This window comes from Macaca nemestrina, chromosome 12 (genome assembly GCF_043159975.1).
Source record: "Macaca nemestrina isolate mMacNem1 chromosome 12, mMacNem.hap1, whole genome shotgun sequence".
Classification (NCBI taxonomy): domain Eukaryota; kingdom Metazoa; phylum Chordata; class Mammalia; order Primates; family Cercopithecidae; genus Macaca; species Macaca nemestrina.
In genome coordinates, this window is record NC_092136.1 from 10,450,767 (window position 1) to 10,478,416 (window position 27,650).

A 27,650-nucleotide genomic window follows, 5' to 3' on the forward strand; every position below is an offset into this window, starting at 1 on the left:
GCAGGGCTTGCACCTAGGTCTTGGATTAATTATTGGATTAATACCAAGGTCTCTGCTCTTTCCCCATCCCTCCCAACAACCAACCCTTACCAGAATCCAGGCACAGTCCTTCAACAAGAGGGCAGTGAGACTGTGTGGCGCATTTATACAATGAAACGTGACAGAGTAGTGAAAATGAACTCCAGCTGCAGCACTGATGGATCCCACAGACGATATTGAGGGAAGAGGCCAGACCTGAAAGAACACAGACTGCATGCTTCTATTTATACAAAGCCCAACAGCAGACAGGTCTGAGCCATGAGGTGGGAGTCAGGTGGTGGGGACCCCAGGGGAAGAAGGAAGACAGGGGGCCGAGAGGAGGCATGATTGGCTTCTGGTTTCTGGCCACCCTGTTCACTTAGTGATGAGTCCATCGTGAGTGGTGGGACTTCCATGATTTGTGCACTTTTCTGTACGTATGTTACACTTCAATTAAAAACTTTAAAAATTTTTGACAAGGCCAGATGCAGTGGCTCATACCTGTAATCCCAACGCTTTGGGAGGCCCAGGTGGAAGGATCATTTGAGATCAGGAGTTCGAGACCAGCCTGGGCAACATGGCAAGACCCCCATCTGTACTAAAAACAAACAATTGGCCGGGCGCGGTAGCTCACGCCTGTAATCCCAGCACTTTGGGAGGCCAAGGCGGGCAGATCACGAGGTCAGGAGATTGAGACCATCCTGGCTATCAGGAGATTGAGACCATCCTGGCTAACACGGTGAAACCCCATCTCTACTGAAAATACAAAAAATTAGCTGGGTGTGGTGGCAAGCGCCTGTAGTCCCAGCTACTCAGGAGGCTGAGGCGGGAGAATGGCGTGAACCCGGGAGGCGGAGCTTGCAGTGAGCCAAGATTGCGCCACTGCACTCCAGCCTGGGCAACAGAGCTAGACTCCATCTCAAAAAAAAAAAAAAAAAAACAATTAGCCAGGCATGGTGGCGCGAACTTGTAGTCCTAGCTACTAGGGAGGCTGAGGCAGGAGCATTGCTTGAGCCCAGGAGGGTGAGGCTGCACTGAGCTATGATGGTGCCTCTGCACTCCAGCCTGGATGACAGAGCGAGACCCTGTCTCAAAAAAATAAGGCCAGGCCGGGCGTGGTGACTCACGCCTGTAATCCTAGCACTTTCGGAGGCTGAGGCAGGTGGATCATGAGGTCAGGAGTTCAAGATCAGCCTGGCCAAGATGGTGAAACTATGTCTCTACTAAAAATACAAAAATTAGCCAGGCACAGTGGCAGGCTACTCAGGAGGCTGAGGCAGGAGAATCACTTGAACCCGGAGAACAGAGGTTGCAGTCAGCCGAGATCGTGCCACTGCACTCCAGCCTGGGTGACAGAGTGAGACTCTGTCTCAAAATAAATAAATAAATTTAAAAAATAAGGCCAGGCGCAGTGGCTCATGTCTGTAATCCCAGCACTTCAGGAGGCCAAGGCGGGAAGACCACATGAAGTCAGGAGTTCGAGACCAGCCTGACCAACATGGTGAAACCCCATTTCTTTTCTTTTCTTTTTTTTTTTTTTTTTTTGAGGCGGAGTCTCGCTCTGTCGCCCAGGCTGGAGTGCAGTGGCGTGATCTCGGCTCACTGCAAGCTCCGCCTCCTGGGTTCACGCCATTCTTCTGCCTCAGCCTCCCGAGTAGCTGGGACTACAGGCACCCACCGCCATACCCGGCTAATTTTTTTGTATTTTTAGTAGAGATGGGGTTTCACCATGTTAGCCAGGATGGTCTCGATCTCTTGACCTCATGATCCGCCCGCCTCGGCCTCCCAAAATGCTGGGATTACAGGTGTAAGCCACCGCGTCTGGCCTTGTGAAACCCCATTTCTACTACAAATACAAAAATTAGCCGGGCATGGTGGCACACACCTGTAGTCCCAGCTACTTGGGAGGCTGAGGCAGGAGAATCCCTTGAACCCGGGAGGCAGAGATTCCAGTGAGCCGAGAACGCACCACTGCACTCCAACCTGGGTGACAGAGCAAGCCTCCATCTCAAAATAAAAAAAATAAAATAAGCAAGGAGAAGGGGGTTTGTTGGTCCAATGAGGGAGGTGTGCCCCATGTGGTGACAGACTGTGACAGGAACCTTCCACAGGACACCAAGGACCCCCTCTATGACCCTTTGCTGTGCTGCCTGCAAAGACAGGGAGCTCAGTTCTCCCACCTGGGACTGCCCCCACGCTCCAATTGCTTGCTAGGGAGTCCCTCCCTACCAAGGAGTGAGGCCTAAGTCTCTTGAGCCCTTGGTCTCTCTGATCCCAGGGCTCAACCTGTTCCCTCCTGAGTGGGGCACTAGGGATAGATTCTAAGCCTTGGGGATGGGTAGGGGAGCTGGTCCAGGCCTCCTGTCACTGATTGTCATACCAGGTGCCCCACCCCAGAGGAGATCCCCAGACCCACTGCTTACACACAGGCTGGATAAACACTGGGTCTCCCCATCCCAGATCTGGCCCTCTCTCCATAAAAGGCTCTGGTCCAGCAGCTGCTCTGGTCCAAATATGGAACTGCGAGGCCTGGGGAGGAAGCCGCAGCCCAGTCCTGAGGGGCCAGCAGGTAAAACCCCTCAGCTGCTCCTCCCCTACACACTTTCTAGAGCTTGCCACCTCCCAAAGCATCTGAGCTGGACCTGGTGAGAACCTGAGTTGTGGGTCTCCAGTTTCCCTACCTGGCCTGGTCTCTCCTCCTGGCACATCAGGTGGGTGCCAGGCACTGAGCCCTGGGGCTGGCCAGAGGGAGGGCTGCAGGGTGAAGGTGCAAAGGAGCCAGCCCTGTGCTCTCAGAGGGCAGCTGGGGCCTCTTCATCTGCCTGTGGGGAAGGACTCTTGGGCTAAGGGCAGCAGTAAGAGACTGGTGAAGCTGCAGGAACGGCTCAGTGCCCACCTGGGGGAAGGAGGTACAGGCCTAACACTGGGGTGCTGGGTACCTCGAGAATGTACCTTTCCCTCCATGGGCCTTAGTTTCCCCATCTGCAAAATGGGGACACTAATACAAAGTCCAGGAGAAGGTAGAGGGAGAGATGGCATCATTGGAAGAGCTAGTTTGGGAAACCTAACCAGGCAACGGTCAAGGGAGGGGGCGGGACAGAGACAAGGGTCTCAGAGGAGTGTTTGCTCTTCCTGGGGCACAGCTGTTGCCAGGCTTCCAGGGGGCAGGCCCAGACACAGCTGTCGGGGTGGGGTGGGGGTGGAGCGGTTGCTCTCTAGGCAGTCACAGCTGTCCTGGCTGGGGCACCCCAGGGTTCCAGCAGCAGGAGGGAAGGGTACAAGCTGAGGGCTGGGCGGGCCTGCTGAGAGCCTGTGATGGTTAACCCCTTCCGGAACACAGACCACAGCCAGCGGCCCTGTGTGATAAGGGCAAGATCACCGCATTTGCACCCGTGTGGGACCGTGGCTCCAGCTTGGTGAAGACTGGCTTCTCAGGCCACAGTTCCCTCCATCACGGACTGGCCCCCAGCCTCACCCCTAACAGGCTGTGAACCACATCCAGGCCCCTCTGCCTTCTAAGCCCCTAGCCTGGGCTCACAGCTCCAGTACCCATAGGCCTCTCTCGCCTCTAGACCCCTGATCAGCTTAGGGCAGGTCCCCACTCCTTTTCATTGTTCCTGTACACCAGTCTCACTGCTGGGACACTCAGAGGGCCCTAGCCCAAGCGCCTCATCCCTGGACCCCTCCAGCCACATACCCTACCTTTCCCATCCCATATATCCAACATTCCAGAGAGGGGCCGCCACAGGAGTGGTCCCCCAACATCTCCCATGTGTGACACCCGTGTGGCCCACCTGCCAGGCATTGAGCTAGGCATGGGGGCAGTTCCACAACATGCCCAACTTCAAGGGCGTATGCTGTTCCACTTGGCGGCTTGAGACCTCACTACGATCCTCAGTGAACATGGCTGCCTAGTCCTTTGTCTCCACTGAGGGGCTCAGGGCCGGGGAGCCGGACAGGAGCCACTAGTGTCCAGGCCACTCGTTGGTCTCACCTGCTGCAACAGAGCCATCCTGTACCAGAGCAGGACGCCAGAGAGGCGCAGGGCCTGGCTTTCAACTGCCAGGGAAGCCACAGCCGGCTCTCACCCTGCTCCCAATCTCCCAGCTGTGGCCTACCAAGCCCTGCTCTGAGTCAAACAGCCTCCACCCCTTAGGAGGCTCCCTGCCTGGTCCCATTTCTCAGGGCCTCCTCCCTCCAGCACTGGGGTGGCCTGCACTAAGCACCAGCGCCACATGGTGTGACCTCAGCCCCAGTCCTGCCAGTCTGTAGGGACTATTAAATGTTCACCTTAAAAGAATTAACACTCCACAGCAGGGCCAGGCTTGGGAGCTCACATCTGTAATCCCAGCACTTTGGGAGGCTGAGGCGGGAGGATCACCTGAGCTCAAGAGTTTGAGACCAGCCTGGCTAACATGGTGAAACCTTGTCTCTACTAAAAATACAAAAAATTAGCTGAGTGTGATGGCGTACGCCTGTAGTCTCAGCTACTCGGGAGGCTGAGGTGGGAGGATCACTTAAGCCCAGGAGGTTGAGGCTGCAGTGAGCTGATTGTGCCACTGTACTCCAGCCTGGGTGACAGGGAGATCCTGTCTCAAAAAAAAAAAAACCCCACAGCATACTCCTAAAGCCCCAATACAGGTTCTCTTTGCCCACTTCAGCACAATCAGAATTCAGGAACGTAGATGGACTTCACAGAAACCAACGTCCTGTCCAGGGCCGCACTGCATAATACCCTGGCATTGCTGGGCAGAAGCAGGAGACACCACCCTTGCCCCCAGCACCAGGAATAGCAAAGTGGGGTGGGAGGGGCCTCTGGGGCCCATAGCTCCAGCTCAGGAAGAAGCTGGGCCTCTCACAGGCAACGTGGGACAAGGCAGCATAGGGAAGAAAGGGACCTAGTCAAGCACACAGCTGTGGGTGTCCTTGGCTTGCTCCTTTCTTTCCTAAGCTGCAGGTTACCTAACTGTGAAACAGGGTAACACCTCCTACGCTGTGTTCAAATCTTGGCTCTGCCATTTACACTGGGACCATGAGCAAGTTACTTTTCACTCTCAATTTAACTTTTTTTTTTTTTTTTTTTTGAGAGTCTTGCTTTGTCACCCAGGCTGGAGTGCAGTGGGGCGATCTCAGCTCACTGCAGCCTCTGCTTTCCAAGTAGCTGCAATTACAGGCACACACCACCACACCAAGCTAATTTTTTTTTCTTTTTTTTGAGACAGAGTCTCGCTTCTTCACCCAGGCTGGAGTGCAAAGGCACAATCTCGGCTCACTGCAACTCTGCCTCCCAGGTTCAAGCGATTCTCCACCACATGCCATCACGCCTGGCTAATTTTTGTATTTTTAGTAGAGACGGGGTTTCACCATGTTGGCCAGGATGGTCTCAATCTCTTGACCTCGTGATCTGCCTGCCTCGGCCTCCCAAAGTGTTGGGACTACAGGTGTGAGCCACGGCGCCTGACCTAATTTTTTTTTTGAGACGCAGTCTCGCTCTGTCGCCAGGCTGGAGTGCAATGGCGTGATCTCGGCTCACTACAACCTCCGCCTCCCAGGTTCAAGCGATTCTCCTGCCTCAGCCTCCCAAGTAGCTGGGAATACAGGCATGTGCCACCACACCCAGCTAATTTTTGTATTTTTAGTAGAGACAGGATTTCACCCTGTTGGCTACGATAGTCTTGATCTCTTGCCCTCGTGATCCACCCACCTCAGCCTCCCAAAGTGCTGAGATTACAGGAGTGAGTTACCGAGCCTGGCCTAATTTTTTTATTTTTAGTAGAGACGGCTTCACCATGTTGCCCAGGTTGATCTTGAACTCCTGGCCTCAAGTGATCTGCCCGCCTAGGCCTCCCAAAGTGCTGGGATTACAGGCATGAGACACAGTGACTTTTTTTTTTTTTTAAGAACAGGGTCTTGTTTGCTCTGTCACTCAGGCTGGAGTGCAGTGGTACAAGCATGGCTCACTGCAGCCTCAGACTCCTAGGCTCAGGCAATACTCTCGCCTCAGCCTCCCAAGTAGCTGGGATTATAAGTGCCTGCCACCAGGCCCAACTAATCAAAAAAATATTGTTTTTTAGAGACAGGGTCACACTATGTTGCCCAGGCTGGTCTCAAACTCCTGGCCTCAAGCAATCCTCACGCCTCAGCTTCCCAAAGTGCTGGGGCTATAGGCGTGAGCCATGGCACTGGCAATTTATCCTTAGATTGGGAGTCACACCACCACATCAGTTCACCAGGCTCTGTAGCAACACTTCCCCTCTCCCCAGACCTCGTCTGTCCTCAGGGATATAGAACAACCTCTGTTGCACTTGGCGAGAGAGTATTCTAGCAAAAACTAGAAAAGCCTCCCCCCTTCAAAGCCGGTGGCAGAAACCATCTTGTGAGTAGCGTCCCTCCCCCTGGGTACATAGTCTCTTTCAGTCCAGTCCAGGCTCTGGACTATCTATTGCTCAGTGGTGGTGCCTCTTGCCCCGCCTGCCCACCGAAGCTGTGGCAGCAGCATGGGGCAGCCCCAGGAGTCACACCACACCTCACTGAAGCAGTCGCTGTAGAGGGCCCAGGCCACTGTGAAGGTGGAGGAGGAGGAATGGGTGCAGACCTCAACTCTCCCTGCACACAGCCAGCAGGGATAAAGGAATGGCCCCAAGCTCTCCAACTGTGCCATTTACCCTTCAGTAAGGGGATGGCCATTCCAAGAAGTTTCTGCCTGGGATGAAAACACAGCCTTCAAGGAACAAATAACTTGGGGGGCAGAATTCTGTCACATGGGAAACTGGCCGTGTGATTCGCCAGGCAAATTGCTCTCCCTTCCCAAGGGCTGTGCTGCCTTTCTTTGGGCCTCAAACATAAGACAGCTGCACAAACCTCAAAGATAAGACAGCTGCCTGCAGGTGTGCCCCCGCCCACAGGGGAGAAGCCACAACATGCCACGGCTGGGACCCACGGAACAGGTATGACCCCAGCTCCTCTTTCCCCAGGTGTCTGCTCTGCTAGGGCACGAACACTCCATGTGGATCAGAGTCTCCTGCCCCCCACTCCAGCAGATAGACCACCAAGCACAGCACAGTGGGGCAGCCCTCCATAGTCCACAGAAAGTACTGAGCTCCAGCTCCCCCGGGCCAGGGCTGGCAGGAGCCCTGCTTGGGGAACAACCTGCATAGCTCCATCTGTCACATTAGGGGGTCACAGCCTCCACCAACTCATAACTCTCCTGCCCCAGCAGGCCTGACAGGAGCTACCCTTCCTTGGAGCCTCTGTCTTCTACGAATGGACGGAAGAGGGCAGGAATCTTAAGAGACAAAGAATATTTTGAGTAACCCAATAAAGTCAGAGGAAAGAAGCACTCTCGTCTATTCACCTCCCACACACGGGGACTGAAATTTACATTTGGACACAGATGTCAAATGTCACAAGGCTGGCTTGGGACTTTCTTTCCAGGATGCAAAGCAGGCGCCCTTCAGAACACCTTTGGCCTCTCCTTAGAACTTCTGGGAAGTGGCACAAACACATACATTTGGTCTCTGTTCCCAATTCTGGCTGCTTGCCTCAGACAGCCTGAGGTTTCCTCCGGTATGGGGCTTCTTCACAGGGCAAGGCATGGGGCTATCATAGCCACGCACATTCTGATGTTCGGGCCCAATGTTGGGACAGGCTCAGGGTCCAAAGCTTCCCAGATTCACGCTGCCCATGGTGCCCCAGCATCAGGAAGCCATCTCAGCAGCTGAACAAAGTGTTTTTTATTTGTGACATACAAATACAACCAATGCAAAAAGAGATCACTTTTTCCCTTTGATTCCAGTGATAACAAGCTGCTAAAGAAAAATATATATATATATATATCAAGAAGGAGTTTATCTTCCGAATTTCCTCTAAAAAAAAAAAACAGGATTAAAAATAACCATTCACATGTCCTATACATACTTGACAGCAACAAAAATAACCTGAAATAGGGTGGATGTAACTAAAATTAAAAAAAAAAAATCTTAACATGCTCCAAACAAACAAACAAAAAGCCTGGTACAAGAGGCCTGCTATGTTTTTTTTTTTGAGATGGAGTCTCGCTCTATCACCTAGGCTGGAGTGCAAGGGCATGATCTCAGCTCACTGCAACCTCCACCTCCCAGGTTCAAGCGAGTCTCCTGCCTCAGTCTCCCGAGTTGCTGGGATTACAGGCCACAACCACGCCCTGCTAATTTTTGTATTTTTTAGTAGAGATGGGGTTTTGCCACGTTGACCAGGCTGGTCTTGAACTCCTGACCTCAGGTGACCCTGCCTGCCTCAGCCTCCCAAAGTGCTGAGATTACAGGTGTAAGCCACCCCGCCCAGCCATGCCTGCTATGTTTCTCAAAACCAAGACCTGGGGGAAGTGGAGAAAGACAGATGTTTTGGAAATGAATGGGCTCAACACCAACGAGAGTGACTGCGGGTCTCAGACAGTGCCTCTCCCACCCTAGTCCCGACCTCCTGAGGAACCCTTCGGGACATGGCCTGCAGAGACTGGGGTGAGCAGGGTATGGCACCAAGCACCCTTTGACCAGTTGATGCCACGCATCCAGTGACTGGAAAGAGACAATGTACACTGAACTCACCTTACAAGGGATGAACACGGGGGGTTCCTTTTGGTCCCCTTGAGTGAGAGGTATCAGGAATCCATGATCTAAGACAATAAATATTTATCATCTGTGTCCTTTGAGAGACAGGGACCAGAGAAAAATCTCTTCCTAAACATGCTCCTGTGGTTTCATGATTCTTAGGAGTCTACCAAACCCCTCCAGCAATGTCATCTCTCCCTGGGATGAAACCCATCAGGAGCCAGCAGGGTGAGGCAGAGGCAGACTTATTCCAGTGTAAAGTCGCAAGGCCCTCTCTAAGGAGTACCCAGTCCCACTGCTGCCCATCAAGAGCGGTGCAGAGTGCTCAACAGAGGGGCCAGGCTGGGTGAGGGAGGCCCTGTGTATGCAGGCTCCTGCACCAGCAGGAATCCAGGTGAGAAGCAAGGACCACTCTGGGGAGATCTGCCAGGACAGACTGCCGGAGTCAGGCAGAGGGTAGGATGTGAGCAGATGCTGAGGTCAGAGGGACCAACAGACCTCCGCAAGATCAACTTCACAAAGGCTGGAACCTTTACGATACTCCCCAAAGCAGAGCTCAGGGATATCCACAGGGAGCTGTTAGGTGCTTTTTCCTTGATAAGGATTTGGTTTTTCTTCCCTGTAAGAGGAACAAGGTCTAGAGATCAGGATGAGCATTAGTTCTGAGCCTGCCTTTCTATCCTATGAGAGAAGAGGAAGGCTTTCTGCTTCCCCTGCTCCAGCCTGTTACCACAGGGTGACACCAGAGAGAAAAGCAGCTGTTTTGGCCACTGAGAGGCATTCCTGCTGCAGCCTGAGCTATGGCTCGGCTGGGCCATGGCAGTGGCACTAGTGCCTCACTGAGGCAGTGAGGGGCAAAGCTGAGGAGTGCAGGCAGAGGGGCCTGCTGCTGGCTGGGGGCTCTCTGAAGAGGGAGGGTGACTGCAGGGAGGGGTGCCCTACCCTTAGAGAGCTATCAGCACCAAGAGATGAGAAGAAATGGGAGTTAACTATACGAGAAACGAGAAGTCCTTCTGGGGAAGACGAGGGACTCCCTGATGTTATTCTCCCCTTGAGACTAAGAACAGAGGTATTTGGGGGTAGACGTGAGAGGCAGAGGAGAAAGAACAGTGAGGGCTGGCAGACAAGAACAAGCAAAACCTCTGGCTTTCTTCTATGAATCAAAAGCTCAGGTCACTGCCATGAGACCAGGAGGTTAAGCTTAGAACGCAGCAATGTCCAGGAGCCTAGAGAAGCAATCATCCCCATGGCGGGTCCCACAGAACACCTCATTCCTGGTCCTTTCAGCCTCTCTCACTGACAGAGAGGCAGTCTTCCTCCCAGAGTCAGCTGGTCTCAACATGAGCCCACTCCATGAATCCATAAAAACAGCTGGAAAGAGCTTTCTTCACTTCCCTGCATCTTGGCACAAAAGATCTTCCCACAGTCTCCATAAGAGCATTCCATCTGCGAAAGTGTGAGTCTCTCTGAAGCCTCCCTCTATGCCCAGATCTTACACCCTGTGTGCTCCTCTTTGGGGATCAGCAAACCCCAGATCCAGGACTCCAGAACTTTCCTAAAGGTGGGCATAAACATTCCATTCGTCCAAGTGTATGTGTCAGGGGAGGGGAGGTTTCCAGGACTCTAGGAGCTGCAGAGGTGGGAGAACCTCCACTGCAGGCCCCAGGAGCCAAGTGAGGAGGCAGCCACTGTGGAGGATGAGCTTCACTGCCAGGCCCCACCCACTCTTCCCTCTCTCTTTCATTCCCTCCTAGCACTCTGGTCTCCTAGGAGAGGAGGAGCAGCTCATACCACTTCTCCCCAGGGTTCTGTGCTCTCAGGGTGCAGCCTGGTACGTGCAGGGCTGGGGAGGCCACAGCTCTGAGGACACCTGGCAAATGGTGAGACCAGGAAAGAGGAAAGGCCTTAGGAGAGAGCACTGTGACTTGAAAGTGGCTCTGAGAGTTCAGTGGCAGCAGCCACCACAGTGCCCACCCGCGTGGGAGTGCTGGCTGTCCCCAAACTTGGTCCTCCGGCTCAGGATCTCATAGGAGCAATCCTCCCCACAGCAACCGGACATGCTGGGGGAAGAGTCATCAATTTCAAATCTGCAAGGCAGGCAGGAGAAAAGGGTTGGTGGCAGGCAGCTGAGCGCCTTCCTCCCTGGCCTGAGAACTCTTCCACCAGCCACAGTGATGAGACCCTTAGGACAAGGGTGCAGGAGGTGGACAGCTGACCAAGTCAGAGAGCACTGCCATACCATCTCCCCAAACCTGAACCCCCATGACCACTGGACCATGAGCTCAGGCATCAGGATGAGTAGGGGCCAGGACCAGAAAAATGGCCCTGGGAAGGCCCACCTACCACCCAGAAGGGCCCACACCCAGCTCCTTACTGCAACGCTTCTCTGAAGAACTGGTAGGCGCCATGATTGTGTTTAAATACTGTTAACATAACCTTCTTCATCTGTGTGCTAGAAGAAAGCAGAGCAAACACCTTTTAGAAAGAGAAACATGGCCGGGCGAGGTGGTATGCACCTGTAATCCCAGCACTTTGGGGGGCCAAGGCGGGAGGATCACTTGAGCCTGGATGGTAGAGGCCGCAGTGAGATATGATCATACCATGGCACTCCAACCTGGGTGCCAGAGTGAGACCCTGTCTCAAGAAGAAAAGAAAAAGAAAGAAAAAGAAAAGAAAACAGAGACTACGGTCGTGCTTCCTTTCCTTTCTGTCTTTGTCTGTTACCCCCTTTCACCCGCACAAGTGCTCCTGAATTTGGCCTCTAGCCTCTAGAGGTCTTGGACCCCCTCGGCACTCACTGCTTCCCCCAATCGCAGGCTGATGAGACTGCACAGGCCATCAGCCCTGACCAGATGGGCTTCTTTCAGAGCAGGGATCTTTCCCACTTCCTCTCTGTAGCACCGTTACTTAGGTACAGAACGTGGCACAGATTAGGAACTCAAAAGATGCTCGCTGGCCAGGTGTGGTGGCTCACACCTGTAATCCCAGCACTTTGGGAGGCTGAGGTGGGCAGATCACCTGAGGTCAGGAGTTCAAGACCATCCTGGCTAACATGGTGAAACGCCATTTCTACCAAAAATACAAAAATTAGCTGGGCATGGTGGTGCATGCCTGTAATCCCAGCCACTCGGGAGGCTGAGGCAGGAGAATTGAACCCAGGAGGTGAAGGTTGAGCCCGGGAGGTGAAGGTTGCAGTGAGCCAAGATCGCATCATTGCACTCCAGCCTGCAACAAGAGTGAAACTCTGTCTCAAAAAAAAAAAAAAAAAGATGTTTGCTGTGCTGAGCTAAATATGCAAAATCTCGAGTCATAACAAGGCAGGGAGCATCTTATTGACAGGGTTCTAAAACACCTTTCTCCCAAAACACGCCTATGAGCCTCCCCCTCCAATGAGACTCAAAGAATAGCAAGTGCCTCAGCGGCAGCTCCTTCCAGTTGAGTGCTGTATGGATCTCCTAAGAAGGGAGGCCTTACCTGTTGGCCATGAGCTGTAGAATCTGTATAAGGAACTTCCCCAGGCCTTTCCGCCGCACCTTGCTTTCCAACTGCACTTCATAGCTAGGTGAGGAAAGGAGAGGTGAGCGTGCAGGATGGGGCATGAAGAGGCTGTAAGGTCTGGCAGAGGAGCTTGCAGTCCTTGGCAGCCCATAGACCTAGGAAGGTCCAGGGCCCTTGTCACCTGGCTGGAGTGCCTGTACCATCACCAGGGTCTCTCTCCCCTACCTCCCCCAAGCCATGGCTCCTACCAGTACAGGACTTCATCCCCACACTCCACGTCAAACCGGAAGTGAGAAAAGGCAACAGGGACAGAGCTGTTTTCCCATGCGATGAGGTACCAGGCTCGGTCATCTGTCATTTCCTCCCGTTTCTCTCGGTCCTTCCAGCCCCACTCACTCTGCTCATACCTGGGGAATTTGGGAGCAGTCAGAAGGGAAAGCTGGGAGAGGAACTAGGCTCCCCTGGTCGGGACACGCTTACATGGTTTGCATATTCGTTTTGGTCAGGTCAAAGGCCCAATCCACGGTGGCTGGCTCCAGTCCAGACACTCGCTTACATTCAATGGAGACATTCAACCTGTGAAGAAGACAGGAGGTGTACGGAATTGGTTACAGCTCTCCTGCCAGGGCACTGCTGTTCCTCCCTTAAAGTCTACAGGGAGGAAGGCCCAGTTGCAGTTACTCTACAGAGGAAAGCCTACCCTGTATCTTCCCCAGCATGACTAGAGAAGGTGCAGGAACAAAGTCTTTCAGGCTGAGATTAACAACTGTGGCCACACCGCCCACCCCCGAACTACAAGGCCCATTTCCTGCCTCCCCAAGCTGTCCTAATCCGCCTCAGCAATTTGTAAACTTCTTGTCCCGCTCTGCTCCTTCTTTATTCTTTTCCTACCTTTTCTGTCTCTTCTGTACTTTGTTATAAACACTCATGTCTTCTGTTATTTAGTTCCTGCCCTTAGACATTTTTCCTGTTGCTGTAATTTCTGAACTGACTCCTCACCGGGCTCCCACGGGACCCCATTCCTTTTATCTACCAATTGCGCCTTCAAAACCACTGGGTGACCCTAGGTCCTTCAAGAAGACTACGGCTCAACACGCCCCACCCCGCCCCAGGAGTCCTGCCTGCCTCATCTGAGGAATAGGGATACTCTCAGCTGATCAACAGGTTAAGTCCGGCACAGTGGCTCACACCTGTAATCCCAGCAATTCAGGGAGGCCAAGGCATATGGATCACCTGAGGTCAGGAGTTCAAGATGAGCCTGACCAACACAGTGAAATCCCGTCTCAACTAAAACTACAAAAAAATTAGCTGGGCATGGTGGTGGGTGCCTGTAATCCCAGCTACTCGAGAGGCTGAGGCAGGAGAATCGCTTAAACCTGGGAGGTGGAGGTTGCAATGAGCCAAAATCATGCCATTTCACTCCAGCCTGGGCAATGAGAGCGAAACTCTGTCTCAAAACAAACAAACAAACAAACAAACAAACAAAAACGGGTGAAGCAGGCTCCAGCCCAACACTGTTTTTCTAAACCCGCAAATGCTGTAGGTGTTAAGATATCTGTTTCTAAATGAAATTTAAGTAACAGTTAAACTCCTTGACCAATCTGTGAAATCACATTCTTTAGATAGCACTACATTCTGAAAGGACTAGAGGCAGCAAACCCTAAGCCTTTAAAGAGCTCCCGTATCAATCTCTCAGTGACCTTTGATACAATCCCCAGAGGATATGCTCACTGGAATCCCATCACTTCTACTGACTGGCACGCCACATTTGCTCAGCCTTATAAATTCAGAATTTCCTGCCCCTAAAGCATCTTCCTTTCTTTATCAATCACTTAGCCATCACAGCTGCCCAAACATAGCACTGCATCTGTCTTAACTATAAAATGCCCAGAGTTGGCTAGCAATGCCTGTTTTGGAGCTATTCCACATTTCTGGAAGCCAATGGAAATATGGAATATGAAAACACTATGAAGCCGGGGGCAGTGACTCACGCCTGTAATCCCAGCACTTTGGGAGGCCGAGGCGGGCGGATCACCTGAGGTCAGGAGTTAGAGACCAGCTTGGCCAACATGGTGAAACCCCGTCTCTAATAAAAATACAAAAAATTAGCCGGCGTGGTGGCAGGCACCTGTAATCCCAGCTACTCTGGAGGCTGAGGCAGGAGAATTGCTTGTACCCGGGAAGCAGAGGTTGCAGTGAGCTGAGATCACGCCATTGCACTCCAGCCTGGGTGACAGTACAAGACTCTGTCTCAAAAACAAAAAAAAAACACGATGAGATATCACAATATGGGATCTCTAAAGTATGTCAAAAGCCTTTCCAGGCTGGGCGCAGTGGCTCACGCCTATTATCCCAGCACTTCGGGAGGCTGAGGTGGGTGGATCACCCGAGGTCGGTGGATCACCTGAGGTCAGGAGTTTGAGACCAGCCTGGTCAACATGGTGAAACCCCATCTTTACTAAAAATACAAAAATTAGCAGGGCATGAGGGCATGTGCGTGTAGTCCCAGCTACTAGGGAGGCTGAGGGAGGAGAATCGCTTGAACCCAGGAGGTGGAGGCTGCAGTGAGCCGAGATTACGCCACTGCACTCCAGCCTAGGTACAGAGCAAGACTCTGTTTCAAAAAAAAAAAAAAAAAAAAACTCATACCAGCTGCTACTTCCTGAGCTGCATATATTCTTTTTCTTTCTTTTTTTTTTTTTTTGAGACGGAGTCTCACGCTGTTGCCCAGGCTGGAGTGCAGTGGCGCGATCTCGGCTCTCTGCAAGCTCCGCCTCCCGGGTTCCCGCCATTCTCCTGCCTCAGCCTCCTGAGTAGCTGGGACTACAGGTGCCCGCCACCGCGCCCGGCTAATTTTTGTATTTTTAGTAGAGACGGGGTTTCACTGTGGTCTCGATCTCCTGACCTTGTGATCCGCCCGCCTCGGCCTCCCAAAGTGCTGGGATTACAGGCTTGAGCCACCGCGCCCGGCCTCTTTTTCTTTCTTAAAAAAAAAAACCTTGCGCCAGGCGCAGTGGCTCACGCCTGTAATCCCAGCTCTCAGGGAAGCAGAGGCGGGAGGATAGCTTGAGCCCAGGAGTTCGACACCTGCCTGGGTAATACAGCAAGACCCCGTTCTCCACAAAAAGGGGAAAAAAAAAAAAAAAAAAACCTTGCAAATTTGGCATCATCATCCTATTAGGTAAGAAAATGAGGCTTGAGGAATATGAGTGACTTCTCCAAGTAGAGCTACTAAGACGTCCAGCTACAATTCAACCCCCCAGCACAGAGAAACCAGAGCCCCTGTTTATCCCCAAGCCAAGATGTTACATTCTGGAAGCACAACTCATCAACAGCATCTCAGGTAAGGCAGATTATGCTTCCTATTTAGAAACCAAAAGGACAAAAAATGGTGAGGGAGCCTTCAGTCCAGAGCCTATAGTTAACTGGATCAGTAATAATAATAGCAAACAGGGTGAGGGTTGAAAATTTACCTACTGGGTACACGATCACTATTTGGGTGATGGGTACACTAGATGCCCGACCCCACCATTACACAAAATATCTGCACATGTACCTCGCGAATCTAAAATGAAATTGTAAAATAAAATAACAGCAAACACTTATCTAGCTTTTATTACGCTCCAGGAACTAACACTTTACATCTTATCCTCCTGACAACTCCATGAGAAAGGTACTATTATTAGAACCATTTTGGGTTTTTGGGTTTTTGTTTTGTATTGAGACAGGGTCTTGCTGTCACCCAGGCTAGAGTGCGATGGTGCTACCATGGCTCACTGCAGCCTCCATATCCCAGGCTCAAGCAATTCTCCCACATCAGCCTTCTCAGTAGCTGGGACTACAGGCATGTGCCACCATGCCCAGCTAATTAAAAAAATTTTTGTTTTGTAGAGACAGGGTCTTCCTATGTCGCCAGAACTGGTCTTGGACTCTTGGGCACAAACAATCCTCCCAACCTCAGCCTCCCAAAGTGCTGGGATTACAGGTATGAGCCACCACACCTGCCCCAGGCCCATTTTTAACTAGAAAATTGAGGAACAGAGAGATTAGGTAATTTGTTCAGAGTCAGTTGGGCACAGCATTTTAGGAGGCCGAGGTGGGAGGATCACTTGAGAACAGCAGTTTGAGACCAGCGTGGACAACGTAGGCGAGACCCCTTCTCTACCAAAAAATATTTTTCTTTTTAAAGAAAAAGAAAAGTAATTTGTTCAGGGCCAATTAGCCAGTAAGTGGCTTTTAATAATTATACTATATACTCAGGGAAAGAGCACTAGATTGGAAATTAAAAGCCCCCTCAGCTGTCAGGTGAAAACTCCATAAACTCAGAAAGCTCGTTTGACTCTCTGGACCTCAGTTTCCCATGCATTAAATGTGAGTGTCAGCCTAGATAATTTTCCAAATTTGTTTCAGCTCAATGATTCTTTGCATAGAGAGAATAATCAGTCCGGAAGAGACATCACGCCGGGTGCGGTGGCTCACACCTGTAATCCCAGCACTTTGGGAGGCTGAGGCAGGCGGATCAGTTGAGGTCAGGAGTTCAAGACCAGCCTGGCCAACATGGTGAAACCCTGTCTCTACTAAAAATACAAAAGTTAGCTGGGCGCAGTGGCTCACGCCTACAATCCCAACACTGAGAGGCTGAGACAGGTGGATCACGAGGTTAGGAGTTCAAGACCAGCCGGGCCAAGATGGTGAAACCTTGACTCTTACTAAAAACACAAAAATTAGCTGGACATGGTGGCAGGCACCTGTAATACCAGCTATTTGGGAGGCTGGGACAGAGAATTGCTTGAATTCGGGAGGCAGAGGTTGCAGTAAGCTGAGATCGCACCACTGCACTCCAGTCTGAGTGACAGAGCAAGATTCTGTCTCAAAAAAACAACAAAAAAAACCCCCACAAAAATTAGTGAGGTGTGGTGGCACACACCTATAATCCCACGTACTCAGGAGGCTAAGGCAGGAGAATCAGCTGAACGCAGAAGGCGGAGGTTGCAGTGAGCCAAGATTGCGCCACTGTACTCCAGCCTGGGTGACTGAGCAAGACTCCATCTCAAAAAAGAAAACTTTAACTAAAGAGACATTGGTCTGAGATTAAGTGCAATCTTTGCTCATTTATGGATTCTTCTGCCACCCTACCTGGGGGATTTTATATCAACAGAGGACACGAGCCACAGTTTCTGCTTTTTCTTTTTGTTTTGTTTTGAGATGGAGTTTTGCGCTTTTTGCCCAAGTTAGAGTGCAATGGCGCTACCTCGGCTCACTGCAACCTCTGCCTCCCGGGTTCAAGCAATTCTCCTGCCTCAGCCTCCCAAGTAGCTGGGATTACAGGTGCCCATCACCACACCTGGCTAATTTTTTTTTAAATTTTTAGTAGAAATGGGGATTCACTATGTTAGCCAGGCTGGTCTCGAACTCCTGACCTCAGGTGATCCAGCCGTCTTGGTCTCCCAAAGTGCTGGGATTACAGGCATGAGCCACCACGCCCAGCCCTGTTTTTTCATAGATATGAAGAAGAATGAGAAAATTTGTGTCTGAGGAAGCCTACTCTGGAAAGGGAATTCCTGAAGACGCTCAAGGAGACAGCAGTTGGTAATGCTCAATGTAACTCACCCGTTTCTATCATATTTCTTGAACACTGGGAAAGCCTCCAGAGGGTCTCCGAGCTGTGGAGGGAAAGAAAAGAGGAATAGCACAGACAAGTGTGGCGGAGGTGCAGGCCCTGTCCCAAGAGCTGTTGTCTTGGAGTGGGATGCTGTGGGGATCCACAATGGGAGACTAGCTTCAGCCCCAGGAGCAGTCTCCCAGAACCCTCCATTTGCCTAGCTCTGAAGTCACATGTGCGAGGAAGGCTTTGGTGGGGAGGCCCATGAGAGTTAAGTTTGGCATCACCTGACAGGGCAAGAGGAGACCTCGCTGGCCTGTGGGCATACTACCTGCTCACAGCACAGCTAACCCAAAGAAGAGAGGCTACCTGATCTGCCACACAAGTCTTAAAAGAAGCCTCCGGCCAGGCGCGGTGGCTCAAGCCTGTAATCCCAGCACTTTGGGAGGCCGAGACGGGCGGATCACGAGGTCAGGAGATCGAGACCATCCTGGCTAACACGGTGAAACCCCGTCTCTACTAAGAAATACAAAAAAATAGCCGGGCGAGGTGGCGGGCGCCTGTAGTCCCAGCTACTCGGGAGGCTGAGGCCGGAGAATGGCGTGAACCCGGGAGGTGGAGCTTGCAGTGAGCTGAGATCCGGCCACTGCACTCCAGCCTGGGCTACAGAGGGAGACTCCGTCTCAAAAAAAAAAAAAAAAAAAGAAGCCTCCACTGACTTCACCTGGTTACAACTCCAGATGGAAAATCAAGTCCCTGAGCCACATCCTTAAAATGAGTGTTTACCATGAGTGGGTTAAAAGAATGACCAAAAAATGGGATACTAAATGGAGGCAGAGGCTGAGCGCTGTGGCTCACGCCTGTAATCCCAGCACTTTGGAAGGCCAAGGTGGGTGAAACGCTTGAGCTCAGGAGTTCAAGACTATCCTGGGCAACAAGGTCAAACCCCATCTCTATAAAAATTACCCAGGTGTGGTGGCAAGCACCTATAATCCCAGCTAATTGAGAGGCTGAGGTGGGAGGATCGCTTGGGCCCAGGCGGCAGAGGCTGCAAGGTTGAAGTGAGCCAAGATCGCACCACTGTATTCCAGCCTGGATGACAGAGTGAGACCCTGTCTCACAAAAAAGAAAACAAAATTATCTAGATCCTCCTCTATCCATAAGGAAGAAGTTCCACAGGCAGGCAGCCACTTCACTGGAATCCACATTTTCCCAAACACCTGGGCCAACTGCCAGCGCCAACTCCCAACACACAGGTATGAGCTCAGTTCCCTGCACAGCAAGGAGGCAGAGGCGGTGTGGGTGGGTAGTGTCACAATTCTGCCACAGGGTGGCGACAAAACAAGTCAAATTATAAACCAACTTGAAGTCCCAGGAGGCAGGGACTGGGAAGAAAGGGAGAATCACCCTGTTGGCAGCGTCCACTTTGGCACAAACGGCATCCATGGCTGCTCGCTCCTCCAACCGCTTCTGCTTCTTCTCCTTGGCTTTGCTTGACTTCCTCTGCAACAGAGGAAAGCAACATTAGCTGAAGGGCTGTGGCCAATAAAACACTGACTTTCCCTTTAAGGAACCGAAGTGCCCTGCATCCACAGGCCTGGCCCAGTGGTGAGAAATTTCCCACCTCATCTGCCACACGTTTGGAGGGGCGGGAAAGACCCAAGCAGGTCATTTTGTAGTGGGGAGTCCTCAGAAGTCACCAGACTTCTCAGCTTCCCTTCAGGAAGAGCAGTGGCCTTCCAGACACAGACACTGTGGGGATGCTGCGGAACAGCTGACAATGCCTGCAGCAGGCACTTAGTAAATATGCACTCACCCGCTCCCTCCTAAGGAGGGAACACCCAACTTTAGGCACACTGAAGACCGCTTCAGGGAGGAGACGGCATCTGAGGTAGCCACTGACGGCTGTTCCTAAGTATGTTTATTCAAAGCCTTTTCAGTGTCTTCCAGCGTTGGGTGACAAAGATCTGGTAGGCCACAGCTCCTGTGGGAGCTGGGTCTCATTTCAAGTGGGGGCCACCGTGTTCTGACTCAAGGACATCAGAGCCATTCCCAGAAGCCCTGCTCAGTTTAGGCCAACGAGTGGCAGGCACACTACACACCCAGTGACAGGGCAGAGGGCAGGGGCCCAAGGGGTTCACCTCAGGACAGAGATGACACATGGCCAGCAAGACGAAGCTGCAGGCACACAGTCAGCAGCGGGGCAGCAGAGGAGCAGCAAAGTGGGGATTCTCCTGGCATAGAGCAGCGAATGGCAAATTGCCCATAGCTGCTTCTAGATTAGGTCCGGTTTTGAGGCCGATGTGATATTCTCTCAGGCCTAAGACCTGCTCACCCTATTGTGAAAAGGCCGGTAACACAGGGCAAGAGCCAGGCTCTGACACCTGGCAGGCCTCATCCAAAGCCTTTTTTTTTTTTTTGAGATGGAGTCCACTCTATCGCCCAAGCTGGAATGCAGTGGTGAGATCTCGGCTCACGGCAGCCTGTGCCTCCTGGGTTCAAGCGATTCTTCTGCCTCAGCCTCCCGAGTAGCTGGGATTATTGGCGTGTACCATCATGTCCAGCTAATTTTTGTATTTTTAGTAGTGACAGGATTTCACCAAGTTGGCTGGGCTGGTCACTAACTCCTGACCTCAAGTAATCTGCCTGCCTTGGCCTCACAAAGTGCTGGGATTACAGGCATGAGCCACCACTCCAGGGCTGTCCAAAGCCTCTTCCTGCTCTCCACCCACTGCAGTGCTAGGAAGAGGCACAGCACTTCTCCAAGCCTCCCCCGGCTTGATGACTGAGGGTCTTAATGAGGGTTAATATGGCATGTGTTCAATAAAAGACTTCTCATTCTCTCTCCCCAGGACAACCAGACAGCACAGGCATGCAAAGCGCATGCACCACCCAGCTGGTCCCCAGAAGGCACTCCAAAGGCACTGGTAAGTTGGCTCTGCTTTTTACCAATAGAGCAGCCTCTTTTGACACCCCCCCCACACACACCCCTCCTTTCCCTGAGCTCTCTGGAGAGGTTTGACAACCCTCAATTACATCTAGCCCTGACACAGACTGGCCCCAGGAAAGGACACTCAGAGCAATGAACCTTCTGCATGAGTTGAAAAACCAGCTGCCGGGGAAATTCTCAGAATCAATTCTACCCATGATTTTCCAAGGAATGACACTGCTTACCTCCTACTTTAATCAACCAAGAAGCAAAAGAGTTCAGATACCAGGAACTCACAGGGATTGCTCTTACAGCCGCAAACTCTACCAACACCAGCTGTTAATTATCTCATGGCTGAGCGCTGTGTGGAACACAGGCAAGATCTCATATCTTACCTCCCCAGAGGAAGGAACAAACCCGAGAATGGGCTGTCTTCACAAGGCTGGACTCCTGGGACAGAACTCCCCTCCCTCTACCATGGATGGGTTTAAAGCATTCATCTTTTTCTCTGGAAATTTGGGTTTCAAGACAACACTGAGATATAGCTTGCAAAGTACCTTTACAAACATTATGTTTCTTTTTTTTTCTTTAGTTTATTTTTTTAGAGAGAGGGGGAGTCTCACTGTGTTGCCCAGGCTGGTCTCAAACTCCTGGGCTCAGGCGATCCTCCTGTCTTGGTCTTCCAAAGTGCTGGGATTACAGGTGTGAGCCACTACACCCAGCCTAGGTTATGTGTTTCAATTACCAGGGCAGAAACTATCACTTCCCTTTACACAGCAGGAAACTGAGGCTTGAAGAGACAACGTGACTACTCAGTTCTGCAGTGAATAAAGGGCAGAGGAGAGACTCAATCCCAGGGATGGGCTGCAGATCATGTTTGTTCCACTGGCCACACTGTCCCCTACTAAGGCACCTACGTCCTGCATAGTGGACTTCCATTCCGTCATCAACAAAGATTCTTGCACCCTGCCACGATAAGGCCTGGGCTTCAGAAGCCCTCAGCAACCACTCGCCAACTCCTTTCTCATTGCCTGGCTGGTCTGGTAACAGTGTGCCAACACAGTGCCGCTACAGGCCCTACCCTCTGCACTGAGGTAGAGGTGAGGGACAGAGAAGCCTCGGATGGAAGGTGAACAGGGCTGCACCACGGGGCAGAAAAGCATAAGCTTTGGCATCAATCAGACTGGACCTATGCTCTTCCTGACACCCCCAGAATGACTTGTGAAAGCAACTCCATCTCCATGAAGATGGGGGTGCAAATGCTGGCCTTTTGGAGCTGTAGGGGCAGGTTAGAAGCCAGCACACCTTCAGAGCAGGTACAAGCTCCCTTACTCCACCCTACATGCTTGCTCTCTTATACAGGCCTCAAGGATCAAAGGTGCTGGAGGGCAAGGGTAACGCCCAGAACCCAGAAAGCACTGAAGCCTGGGTTCCCTCCATCTCATTTCTAAGCATGAGCTGTAATTCCCAAGCACAAGCAGCAGGAGGGCCAGCCGGGCCTCTAGATTTGTGGGCTCATTCATGTAGACCTGGCAATCCTCAGAGCAAGGCCTGGGGCTGCCGTGGCCTGAGACTGCAGTAACTCAAGAACCCCGAGCTCTGCTGCCTGCCCACGGGGCAGGAGGCAGGGTGCAGTCAGCTGGGCCAGACAGGCAGGGAGGGGCTGCACTAAGAAAAGTGGTCTCCTGTTCCAATGAGCTCTGCCCCTGCCTTGTGGAGGTAAGGCTGTCCTATAGGGACACAGGAAAATGCTCCTAATTAAAATGGGTAATAAGCACAGTGAACAGTAAAGCTCATTGTGGTTAAGTGTCTTTTCCAAGGGAGCTTTGTATAAAAAAAGAGAGTGCAGGATTTTGAGTCAAAAGACCTGGATTTCTCAGCTCTTTCACTTACTAGCTGCGTGACTTCAGGCAAGCTACTTAAGCTCTTTTCAGTAAGTTGCTCAAAATTTCTGACTCTCAGTTTTCTTTTCCATAAAATGGGGCTCGCAATGCCTCCACCAACAATCGCAGGAGGAGACTTCTGTTTACAAGAACCTCCCTCAGACCTTCTGCCAGTGCTTTAATAAAGGTATTGGCCCGGGTGGTGGCTCAAGCCTGTAATCCCAGCACTTTGAAAGGCAGAGGCGGGCAGATCACGAGGTCAGGAGATCGAGACTATCCTGGCTAACATGGTGAAACCTTGTCTCTACGAAAAATACAAAAAATTAGCTGGGCGTGGTGGCGGGCGCCTGTAGTCCCAGCTACTAGGGAGGCTGAGGCAGGAGAATGGCGGGAACCCGGGAGGCGGAGTTTGCAGTGAGCCGAGATCACACCATTGCACTCCAGCCTGGGCAAAGAGCGAGGCTTCATCTCAAAAAATAAATAAAATAAAATAAAATAAAATAAAATAAAATAAAATAAAAGTGATCGATTTTTCTCTTCACAACCCAGCATGGTAGGTGTGGCTACTTCTTTGATGAGAAATCCGAGGCACAGAGAGTTTACGGAACTTGGAGGGTCACAGAGCCGGTGAGGAGAGTTCTCAAAGTGGTCTCTTCCTTCCACTCCCTCCGACTCTCCCCTGAGGTGAGGGTAGATCCACTTCATCTGCCTATATTCACCCAGTGCTCACCCAACAGCAGGTACTCAGTTCATAGCTGCTGAATGAATCATCCAAGATCCAAATCCACATTTGAACCCTCAAGTCATGCTCCTTCCACCATGTCACAATTGCACTTATATGGCATTTTTTGTTTTAAAGTGTTACATACATGTTTTCATATGCAATGCAAAACTCCTTCCCTTACTATTCCCATTGAAAAAATAACTCCACACATAGTTCTACGACTGGAAGGGGTCATAAAGACAAATGAAAAAAAACCACCCAATCCGGGCACGGTGGCTCATGCCTATAACCCCAGCACATTGGGAGGCCAAGGTGGGTCGATCACCTGAGGTCAGGAGTTCAAGACCAGCCTAGCCAACATGATGAAACCCGTCTCTACTAAAAATAGAAAAAAGTAGCCGGGCATGGTGGTTGATACCTGTATTTCCAGCTACTCGGGAGGCTGAGGCAGGAGAATCACTTGAACCCGGGAGGCAGAGATTGCAGTGAGCTGAGATTATACCACTGCACTCCAGCCTGGGCAAATAGCACAACTCCATTTAAAAAACAAAAAAGGAAAAGAAAAGAAACATCCAGATGGGAGGAGGAGGCATCTTTCAGAAAAGGAATTTGGCATCTTTTAGATTTTCAGTATCAATGTCTCCATCCCATATACTACCCATTATCCAAAAAGAACCTGTTTTTGATGAAGCAAGAGAAATATAAATTCTAATTCCTGAAAGACGACACATGTGTGGCAAATAGGACATGTGTGTGGCAACTGAAGAGAAAGCCTCCATCTGAAGCCTCACTCAGCCTGAGGCCAGGCTCTGCCACACGGTGACTACGAGGAATGATGACTTCCCCAGTACCCACAGTTGTGGAATGAGGGTGATGAGACGGTTCTAGCTGTGTTTCAGGGAGGAGAATTCAAGTCTCTCTGTTACTGTGAATTTTAGGCCAGAAGAGACTTTGTAGGGTCTCATGTGAGAAACACATCTGTAAAGTATAAGATTGAGGCCCTAAAAGATGCAAGGATTGCAGAATCTCTGGGGCATATTTCTTTTTCTCCCTCACCCTGTTTTATGGTGTGGAGGGTCTGCTATTTCCACCCAACCAGCGAGGAAGTGCTGAACTAGAACGTCATGTTACACTTCGTGTTTTCTGCTGAATCTGCAGTGGCCGCTTCTGGTTATACAGTTACTAAGCGACACCAGGGACAGAGGTTTCATTTAGTTTCAACCATGGCTGCGTCTAGGACCTTTCACCAAAATTTAGGTTAAATATGCCTAAGGTCTCTAGACTTGGTTTTCTACATATGAAGTACGTAATATCCAAAATTATTTGTTAAAACATGATGACTGTTTTGACACGGAGTAGACAACTATTTTTGTCTAATAAGTTGATTTGTTCAGTCGATAACTAGTGGAGTGAGGGGGGAAAAAACTAGGTTAACAACAGTAGGGACAACCTAATGGGTTAAAAATAGCACAAATCTATTTTAGATCAGTAAAGTGAAGGCTGAGGATACAGGCAAAAATAACAGCCACTACTTAGGAGACACCTCCTCAGCAATCTACATCCATTATCTCACTTAATCTTCACTACTACCCTAAAGGGGAGGTGTCGGCATCCCAATTACAGAGGTGAGGAAATTCAAACACATAAAGGCCAACTCACTGGCACAATATTATACCGCCGGCAGCGAACACGGGGCTGGAATTGAGGTACCTCGGACTCCAAAGTCAGGGTTCCCTTAAGGTGATGGAAATTCCATGTAAATACTAACATAGGCCTGCGTGGTGGCTCACATCTCTAATCCCAGCAGTTAGGGAGGCCTAGGCGTGGACGGTCTGAGGTCTGGAGTTCGAGACCAGTCTGGCCAACATGGTGAAACCCTGTCTCTACTAAAAATACAAAAATTACCCGGGCATGGTGAGGGGCCCCTGTAATCCCAGCTGCTGGGGAGGCTGAGGCAGGAGAACCGCTTGAACCCAGGAGAAGGAGGCTGCAGTGAGCCGAGACCGCGCCATAGAACTCCAGCTTGGGCAACAAGAGCAAAACTCCAAGTCAAAAAAAAAAAACAACAACAAAAAAAACGAATGCAGCCAATACTAGGAAGGGCGTTATCTTTTTAGGAGGGTGACTGATACTGCTGTAATTGAGACTTAGTACGGTGAACGCACAGAAACTTGCAAATAACTTCTGCCCTACCCTATATCCCGGGAAAGTGAACTAAAATGCACCTCCAGGCTGCCGGCACGGAACAGGTGGTCAGTATCCATCCGCGGCTGGGCCGCCGCCCCCGCCTCCCCGCATCTTCCCCTCTCACTCGCACAGCCCTCCCCTTGCAAAAACACCTGCTCTACCAAAACTCGTAACAACCCAGTGGTCATAAGAACCATTCCACTGCAACCAGGAGGCGTGAAGGCAGGAGTCTATGGGAAAGGAAGGCTGTGTTTATCAGGAGCAGCAAGAACCTGGTGGAGAGGTTTCGAAAGAGTGCAGGGGAACCGGCTTCGCTGAGACTGGAGTAGCGGGAAGCGCAGTGGACTGGGATTCGGGAGGCCCAAGGTGGGGTCTGACGCCCCCGCCAGTGTGACCTTGGCTAGGCGCCTTCTTTCCTCTGGGCCTCAATTCCCTCCAAGCCAGGGTTGACCTCGGATGTGAAAAGCGACGAAGCTGGTGACAGCCAGGTGATGAGTGACCCCGGCGGAGCGGGAGGCTAACCCCAGGGTCCACGCGGGGGACGGGGGTGGGGAGGCCGGTAACGGGTCCGCGAGGCAGGAAGGGGCGGGCGTGACGCTGGGGGCGCCGAGGGGGTGGGGCCCCGGACAAGGGGCTCTCCAGAGGATTCCCGGGCTAGGCCTAGCGTGGGGACCCTTAGAATAGGGGAGTCAGGTCATGTGGGGGTCAGGGGTCACGTGAGGCTAGAGGGGGTCGGGGTCACGTGAGGGGGTTTAAGAACAAAGGGGGCGAGGGTAGCGAGGAGCGCCCCTGGACCTCCCATCTCCTCTCTCTGCCTCACTCACCCCCATAGCGGCGGCGGCGACCCTCAACTCCTTCTTCACACACTTGCCGGCAGGGAGGCGGCAACGGCGGAGGCGGCAACAGCGGCGGCTGCAGAGCGGCGTACCCCGCACCGCGCATGCGCCTCGCAGCTCCCCCGCGCGCCCTGGTACCGCGCCGGCGCAGAACCGGTGTAGGGGATCGGGGAGCCGGCGCGCAGGTGGAGCGCCCGCTAGGCGGGCCGAGGGTCTCGGACCAGAAGGAGGCGGGAACGCGGCGGAGCGTCGCGCCGGGAATGACGTTCGGCCAGGACCCGCCCCCCCCTCGCAGGGCTGCGTCTGTAGCTATGGCAACTGCGGCGCCAAGCCTAGCTGTTGACCCAGGCCCTGAGCCGCGGGCCGCTGGGGGCCGGGTGGGTGGCAGCACCTCTCCTGCGGCCAGCGACTTCTCCGCCAAGCGCGTAGCAGCCGGCGGCACAGCCACCTTCCCAGGCGGCCAATCGCGTCTCGACCTCTGAAGTACCTGCCCTTCCAGAGCCCCAGCGCGCGTAGCGGAAGTCTTTGGAAACTTTCCCACCTTCCAGATCCTGACTCTTGAAATTCCTTTTCTAACCAGAGTCCTGCTGTTCATTCATTCGTCTTCTAACCATTCATTCCCCATCCATTCATTCACGTTCTCAATAAAAATTAACTCGCGGCCGGGCACGGTGGCTCACGCCTGTAATCCCAGCACTTCTGGAGGCCGAGGTGGGTGGATCGCTTGAGGTCAGGAGTTCGAGACCAGCCTAGCCAACATGGTGAAACCCCATCTCTACTAAAAATACAAAATAGCCGGGCGTGGTGGCGTGTACCTGTAATTCCAGCTACTCGGGAGGCTGAGGCAGGAGAATAACTTGAACCCAGGAGGCGGAGGTTGTAGTGAGCCAAGATCACGCCACTGCATTCCAGCCTGGGCGACAGAGCGAGACTGTTTAAATAAATAAATAAATAAATAAATAAATAACTCGCATCTACGAGGTGCTGAGCCCAGGGGGCACAGAGGGGAGCGAGGTGCCATCTCAGCGCCACACCTCAGGGTTTAGAGGGGAGACTGTCACGTAAGCACTGTTCAGGAGGGAGTGGATGGTGCTGTTAGAGTGAACACCAGGCATCCCGGACAGTTTTAATTTCAGCCCATCCCCAGCACATCAGAGTGACCCCAACATGATCCGAATCCAAACCGCCGGGGGGCGCTTCCGCAGTGTGCACACCTCTGCAACCTACCCCAGAATCTCCCGGGGTAGAGCCAGAGTCTTCACTTCCTAGTGCTCTCCAGGTAGGGTCTTAGACACGAAAATTAGTGAAATGCCGCACAACACTTAAGCTTCATGGACTTTTTCAGGTTTTGCTCATTATTCCAATTTTTTTTTTTTTTTTAAGAG

At 51.9% G+C, this 27,650-nt stretch overlaps 1 protein-coding gene across 3 annotated transcripts; it reads right to left on the minus strand.

Moving 5' to 3' along the window:
- Positions 1–7,736: 7,736 nt before the first annotated feature.
- On the minus strand, positions 7,737–26,408 carry LOC105469496 (N-alpha-acetyltransferase 40, NatD catalytic subunit). 3 transcript variants are annotated; one of them, XM_011720562.2, is made up of 8 exons: positions 26,254–26,408; positions 19,114–19,209; positions 17,715–17,767; positions 12,585–12,680; positions 12,443–12,511; positions 12,081–12,164; positions 10,981–11,058; positions 7,737–10,693 (listed from the first exon to the last, which is right to left on the minus strand). In XM_011720562.2, exons 1-8 carry the CDS (start codon positions 26,257–26,259, stop codon positions 10,552–10,554), a joined length of 624 nt encoding a protein of 207 aa, XP_011718864.1. In that variant the 5' UTR covers positions 26,260–26,408; the 3' UTR covers positions 7,737–10,551. The 3 variants fall into 3 exon arrangements, with proteins under 3 accessions (XP_011718864.1, XP_011718863.1, XP_070930522.1); XM_011720561.3 differs by having other exon boundaries at positions 12,353–12,511; XM_071074421.1 differs by lacking the exon at positions 26,254–26,408 and adding an exon at positions 25,702–25,843 and having other exon boundaries at positions 12,353–12,511.
- Positions 26,409–27,650: the final 1,242 nt, after the last annotated feature.